The 6,980-nt window shown below is 41.8% G+C and overlaps 1 protein-coding gene across 12 annotated transcripts in view; it reads right to left on the bottom strand.

Annotated features, from left to right (window-relative positions):
- mecom (MDS1 and EVI1 complex locus) overlaps positions 1–6,980 on the bottom strand; it is a 180,369-nt gene that overhangs the window by 27,333 nt on the left and 146,056 nt on the right. For 11 of the 12 annotated variants that reach the window (XM_015029544.1, XM_015029546.1, XM_015029549.1 and 8 more), the window contains exon 3: positions 4,238–4,372. In XM_015029544.1, the coding sequence (XP_014885030.1) occupies positions 4,238–4,372 (135 nt within the window). Of the gene's footprint in view, positions 1–4,237; positions 4,373–5,664; positions 6,146–6,980 lie in introns of those variants that run through there. The other variant, XM_015029550.1, reaches the window with a different exon arrangement.

Genomic DNA, 6,980 nt, shown 5'->3' with positions numbered 1-6,980 from the left:
AAAAAAAAAAAATTTTGTTTTTGAAGAATATTTTTAAAAAAAAATTTTTTTAAAAAAAAAAAAAAAAAAAAAAAAAAAGGGAATCTGCAATAGTTTAAGAACACACAAGTGGGTAAAGCATGGCAATTATGAGCGGGAGGGAAACTCTACCGCTTCCACGAAGATCACCATGGATAAACACAAACAGGTAGCAACTCTGCACGGGTCTGGAGGCACCACCAGCAAACACCCCCACTTTCCCCCCCACACGCACACACACACAAAGACAATCCCAACAACACTTTAACAATAGCTTTAAGTAATCACTGACTGCAAAAAATCCAGGCTTTCTAAGTCAGAGCAGCGGTAACCTGCTGCCTCAGCTTAAAAGGCAGTGAACACACCGAACGTTCTGTAGTTCACAAATTTATTTATTTATTATTTTTTTACAAAATTGTCACATACAATTTAAAGGCTTAAGTGTAACTTATATTTGACCTTGTTCCTTTTAATAGTGTGGAAATTTTTCTGTCATTTTTCCCATGCGCTCATACAGAGGTAATGTGTTATGATTGGACTACTTGTTACGCTGCCATTGCTACATCTTCCCTGCTGATGTCCTCATATGCACAGGTATGCCATTCGCTAACGCTATCAAAACTGAATAAACTCACAGGGGGCAGGACTTCATGCAAAAAAGCTTTAAATTGAACACTGCTTAAGAATTAAGAAAATAGAAAGGCGTGAGACGGTGGATGAAATAAAACAAGAGCAAAAACATGCAAAAATGCATTTTCAGATTTCGCAGGAGAATCATGTACTCAGACAAAGATAGGCATATCGAGCAATCTTCAGCTTTGTGCAGCTATTGCAAAGAAGGATGACACATTGCAGAAAGGTGGCCATGCAACAGTCACCGACATGTGCGTTTTGCACAGAACTATGAAATGATGCAGAAGGGCGTGAAGAGAATTTGCACACAATTCCAGCACATTGAATCTGAGGAAAAGTCAGCATGACGCCGTTGTTCTCATATTAAGCCTTATATTAGATAGTTACTTTTTGTATAAAAGGCTCATCAGATTTCAGTTCTGTAACAAGAGTTTATTAATGAATAAGGTTCAAACCGTTACCTCTGTGAGTTACAATCAGCTCCATTGTGTGCACACTGCCACATGCTCCAGAGCCACTTCACTGCACTCAATACTGAGTGACAATCAATGGAGCAGATGAGATTAACCCTCATATCCCTCTGTACTGTCTTATGAAAGGCTCTTCAGGGCCTTGTCGGATGATGTTAATTACACTTTTTAATCAATTTTCCATTTAGTTGAATCAGTAGAGTGAGGAGCGCAGAGAAGGGTTTTTAAGTGCTAATTGCCCCCCTAATTATCCTCACGACAAAACATGAGGGGATCTGTGCTCAGAGAGCTGCGAGCGTGTTGTTTGGGGGCTTTCTGAAGGCTTCAGCTGTGTCTCAAAGTCAGCCAAGAGCTCATGATCAGCGAAAACAGCGGCCACAAAAAAATATTAACGGGGTTGTGTGAGTGCTGAAAAATACTTGTGCTGGAAATGAAATGCAAGAAAAGTTTCTCCATAGTTTCTCCATAGAGTAATACTTTTAAATCCAACATAAGATTAAAGTGTAATAAAGCAATGTCCATTTATACATCAAATCATATGTTCCTAATCTTTGTCAGATTTTGTTAAACTGTTAAAAATGTCACCGCTGAGTGATGCGTTTATAGGTGGTGGGAGTTTTTAGTATCGAAAATACTGTAGAGGGAGAAAAAGATCATTCTTTTTCAGTATTTGGCCTGTTGCTCACTGATCAGAGCTGATTAACAAAAACGTAATCAATCTTTAATTGACTCAATAGTACAATAGTGCCAATGATTCTCTTATTTAGAGCTAAACGTGACAAATTAAAGGAGGTGTATACAACAGAACATATCTCATGCTGTCTGTTGTAAATATTTTCAGATTTTGGATTTTTATCCAGTTCACTATAGGTTATACCTTCTCAGATTATGTAGTATACGTATATAAGCAAACAAGAGACTGCAACAGTAAGAAGAAGCATAATCTACAATAAATCTTGTGTTCAGGGAGAAAAAATGGAAGAAAACAGGGTTTGTTTCACTCATTCCTTCCTCTTCCACTCCCCTGTTCTTCTGAGATTACTCATAAACTTTTATAGTAAACAGAACTGGGTCAAAAATGAGAGGATGGAAGCCAGTTTCACTCTTGTGCCGACAGAGGTGCTTGTAAAGGCCCTGCACAAAATAACGACCAAACACACCTGGAAACTGCTATCATTGTAGGACAACGTCTGAACGCAAGTCATGCGACAAATTGTTTCTGTCCGACGGCTGAGAAGGAGTCCCTTAAATTTGATCCTGAGGGAAGATTTTCCAATCCATCCGAAGCCCTCAGTAACACTGTGAGGCTCTTCTGCGAAAATCTGGGGGTGGTGTGTGTAATGTGTGGCGTAATCAGTGGTTTCAGGCTGAGTTTGGACTCAGCGCTTTCTCTGTGGCTGTAAAAAAGACCTGCTGGAATCAGGTACTGTGCGGCTTCAACATTTCCAGCTCGGAATGAGGAGCATTGGGAGTCATCGAGACCTCAATGAACAATTCAAAGCCCTGCGTACACACACGCATGAACACACACACGCACACGTAAGCGTGCTCCAACTGAGGTTTGGACACGGGCAAAAGCCCAAACACAGGCTACACACAGGTGTGTGAGCGCACACTCCGGAGACATAATGAAACACTCGACACACTCGCAAAAAAAAAAAAAAAAAAAAAAAAAAAAAGGGCCCCCATGTGCTTAGAGACACAGGGACAGACACACACCGGCAGAATCTGACAGCAGCTTTACAAGACCACCCCGTTTAGTCTATTCATTTTCCAACGCACAGACGGGCATTGTGGGAGGCTACAGTGTGTTTTTGAAAACACCGGCGTTGGCCGGAAGGCTTAAAGACAGCACATTGTGCAGTGTTGTGACAGAGCGTGATACTTAACAATCACCTCATCATAACCATGTCCGTGACCTGTGGGAGCCTTACACAGCCACCCAGGCAGAACCGCAACGCTGACAGCGAGTCGCACCTCGCGTCGCGGGGCAGCTCGGGGGAAAAAGCCTCTCGCTGCTTGTTTGTCTCTGTCGTTTGCCAGAGTGGGGAGGTAAGCATGCATGAAAGAGCTTCTGCTCCTCTTTATGAGGCCCTCCTCCTGTCTCTCGTCACTGAGATGTGTGAAAGATGAGCAGTAGATAAGTTTCTTGGCGGCTGAACCATATAGGTTTTGGGAGAAAATTAAACCCAAAGTTCTAAATATGACAAAAACAAAAAAACAAAAAAAACAAATCAAACTGAAAAGAATTCGTCAAACAATTTGAACTTAAATCCTGCGCAAAAATATATATTACTCCTCCATCTCAGCAGATGACACTGCTGAGAAGTTATCTAGATGGACCACCTGTGAGACGATGTTTTCTGTTTGGGTCAAGCGATCGCGCTCTCGACGCACGCGTCAGGTGAAGTCTGGGCCAACGGCTTCCTGCTTTGGGAGCCTGCTGGCTGTGAGGATTACTGAGCTGAACGGGCCCTCATGTGTGCAGCACGCACCTCTCTACAGCCAGGTGAACAGCAAAAGGGCTTCGGCATTCCTGGCATATCTAAGAGTTTATATCGCCAGCGTGACCAGGAAGTGTGCGGAACTATCATCCCGGGGGCGGCCGCCTCTGATCGTTCCCTGTGGTCTTTTGTGCGGCAGAAGGCAGCAAACAAATACAGAGGTAAAACATGCAGCGATGATAATAAGAAGAGCTGTGTGTGTGTGTGTGTGTGTGTGTGTGTGTGTGTGTGTGTGTGTGTGTGTGTGTGTGTGCGTGTGTGTGTGTGAGTGTGTGTGTCCATGCGTTTGTCTGTTAGGTGAGGACAAAGACTGCCAGCCGCTCATAAGACTATCTGACTTACATCACAATAACATCATTTGACAGCACACAGCAGGCTGGATGTTGGAAAGTGCAGATACAAAATTATGGCTTTAGAGTTGTTTAAAAAAAAAGAAAAAGAGCTGGAATTTAAAAACCCTGATTCATCTTGCCAGGCAGAAGACACATCATCATCATGGGGATTTCAAGAACAAGTCATTTGGTTGAATTTTCTCTCCTTCTCTGGTTTCTTTCACTTTGTTGAGATGGATTTCATGTCACACGGCGCGTCTGAGGACACGTCGCCACATACCTGCTCATCTATCTGGCACGCTCTCAGGTTATGCTGCGTGGCCGCAGGGGCAAACTGGATGTGCTTCAGCCAGCTCCCTGCATCTGGTTTGCTGGCATCCAGGCAGAACTTTACATGGCCTGACCCATCCAAGATCTGCAGAGAGAAAGAGAAAGAAAGAGAGAGAGAGGGAGAGAGAGAGAGAGAGAAAGAGAGAGATCAGACTTTGATCAGTATCAGACCAGGTAACTGTGTCCAAACACTGCCTAACCGCATACCTCCCACTAAGAAATCCCACTTAAATGTTAGGAGCTGCTCTGTGAAGCAAGGCGCTCACTCACTCACACACACACACACACGCAGACACGCACACACACCTAAACACACACACATGCATACTGAGAAATGTCCACAAAAAAGGCTGAACAAAAATACAGTAAATGTTATTTTAGTAATTATAAAAGCAGATAGGAAGTAAAAGAATGAAATGTAAAAAAAAAAAAAACTACATTTCTTTATGTTGACTTTAATTTTATTTCCATACTTTAAAGAAAATGTTTTAATATGTTATGTCATGGATTGAAGCAACAATAGAAGGGCTGAAATCCAGTAACATAATATAAAACAAAATCGAAAAAGTAAAAAATAAATAAATAAATACATAGAAGATGCTGGTTATAAAAAAAAAGATTTAAAAAATGATTTCAAAATCAAAACGAATTAAACAAAAGAAAATAACAAAAAACGAAATACAACAAAAATCTCATCAAAACACTATAGAAAATACACAAATATTTATTTTAATATCTATATTATTGTAACTCAAAACCAACCTCAAATTATATCTAATACTGATGCTTAACGAATTTCATTTAAAGAAATGCATTTACAAAACTGCACTTATTGATTTCACAACAAAAGCGAAAGTTGTTAAAAGAATAAAAAATCTTAGTAGAAATGATACCCAAAATCCTGTTCTGCTCTGGTAAAGAGGTGCACAAAACGATTTATTAATGTCACAAAAATCACTATTTTGCAGCATAAAATGTTATAACGTTGCTTTTGAAATGCTGCTGGTTTCGGCAGAGCGGTTGTAAACTTTTGCAGGGAAGCAAATCAATTGCAGGAAGCCGCCGAGTGATAAGAGTTATGAAGACAAGCAGATTGTTAGGATGCAAAACAGAATCTCTTCCAGGGTCACAAATCTGCCTCGGCGCCTTTGTGTTAGCCTTCGACTGAATAAATATTTTGCTTATAAAAAAAGAAGAAGAAGAAGAAGAAGAAGAAAAGCCAGAATCGGCAATCAAGAGTAGATCCTGCGCGTTTTAAATGAAGCCATAACACTTTAAGTTTTAAATGATAAACGAGCAAATAAACCGCGGTGTAATTTAAATAATCAATGCAGGAAAAATAATATTTTATTTGAGGAAAATTATCAATCACCTTACCGTCCAAACTCGTGTTACAGCCTCTAGGGTAATTAAAACTCCGAAAAAGTAAAAAATACAATTAAAAAAAAAGCAAACACAAAAAGCTTGATTTAAGTATATATATTTAAAAAAAATAAACTAGAACTTGTCGTTGCGGTCGCTTCGCCAGCTTTGTGGCATCGCGGTGTGTCTCAGTGCCTCTTCAGCTCCCCGAGCTCCGGGAGTCTCCGCCGGCGCGCTCTCGGTCGCCGCGCCGCTCGCGCTTGGCCGAGGAGTAAATCCAGACGGCGCTGCTCTCCTCTCACTGTCCTATAGACATCGTGGGACGGAACTAAAAACCCATCCGGCGCATCAGTCCGCTGCCAACTTTTCACTGTGTCTGCTCGGCGCGCTTCTGCTCGACTCGTCCTCTCCTTCTCTTGTCACCCCTCCTGTCCTGACGCGCCCAGGTGTCCTTCAGTAAGCCATTCAACTTTTCATTTTTCTCTTCCTCCTCATCCCACACCCACCCACCTCCCCCTCCACCTCTTCCCCTCTCTCTTCCTCAGACAGCTCGGGATGTGTCGCCTGTGTGTCAGCAGGGGGAGATTTCGGCGGGCGGACAATTTGCGCGATGTTTCTGATTCCGCTCAGATAAAGAGGGATCCCGCGCTTCAGTCTCCATCCTTTCTCCCCCACGAGAGTCAAATCGGATCGCGGGGGTCTGTCTGTGCACCCCCCACCCCTCGATCTCGTGTGCCTCCCCACCACCACAACCATCGGAAGAGACTCGGCTCCGCAGTAAATTTTAAAGTGACAGGGGCCCGGGGTTGGAAAGGGTGAGCGGGGTCAGGGAGAGGTCGCGATGGGGGCTTATGAGAGGGATGAACTCCACGCACACACACAGACAGACAGCCACACTTTAATGATTTAGCATCCACGTGTTCCCCAACTTTTTCTCTCTCTCTCTCTCTCTCTCTCTCTTTTTTTTTCTTGGAGGATTTGATGTTATTATGCGCCTCAAATTTGAACCTAAACGACTTGTTTATCCCAAACAGAAGTGTAAAATTAGTGACAGTGCACAACATAAATAACAAGTTGCCCTCTCTGGCCTGTGCATATTTTAGGAATGATATACTTTCATAAGAATCCATTAGTAGAAACCTGAACATCAAGTGGTAATTTTGGTTTGTTTTAAATACAAAATATTACATGAAGATGCAAGCTTTTTTTTTTTTCCTTTTTGTTTCGTTTTCTTGTCATGCTTATAGAAAAAAAAAAAAAAAAAAAAAAAAAAATTTAAAACCAACAACAAAAAGAAAAAAAAAGGTCCTTTTGGTTTTATTAAAACACAA

Source organism: Poecilia latipinna, unplaced genomic scaffold (genome assembly GCF_001443285.1).
Source record: "Poecilia latipinna isolate Pla-1442-1.1 unplaced genomic scaffold, P_latipinna-1.0 Scaffold157, whole genome shotgun sequence".
In the NCBI taxonomy this organism is placed as follows: domain Eukaryota; kingdom Metazoa; phylum Chordata; class Actinopteri; order Cyprinodontiformes; family Poeciliidae; genus Poecilia; species Poecilia latipinna.
The sequence above is the reverse complement of the archived record's forward strand: the minus strand, read 5'-3'. Positions and strand labels throughout refer to the sequence as shown.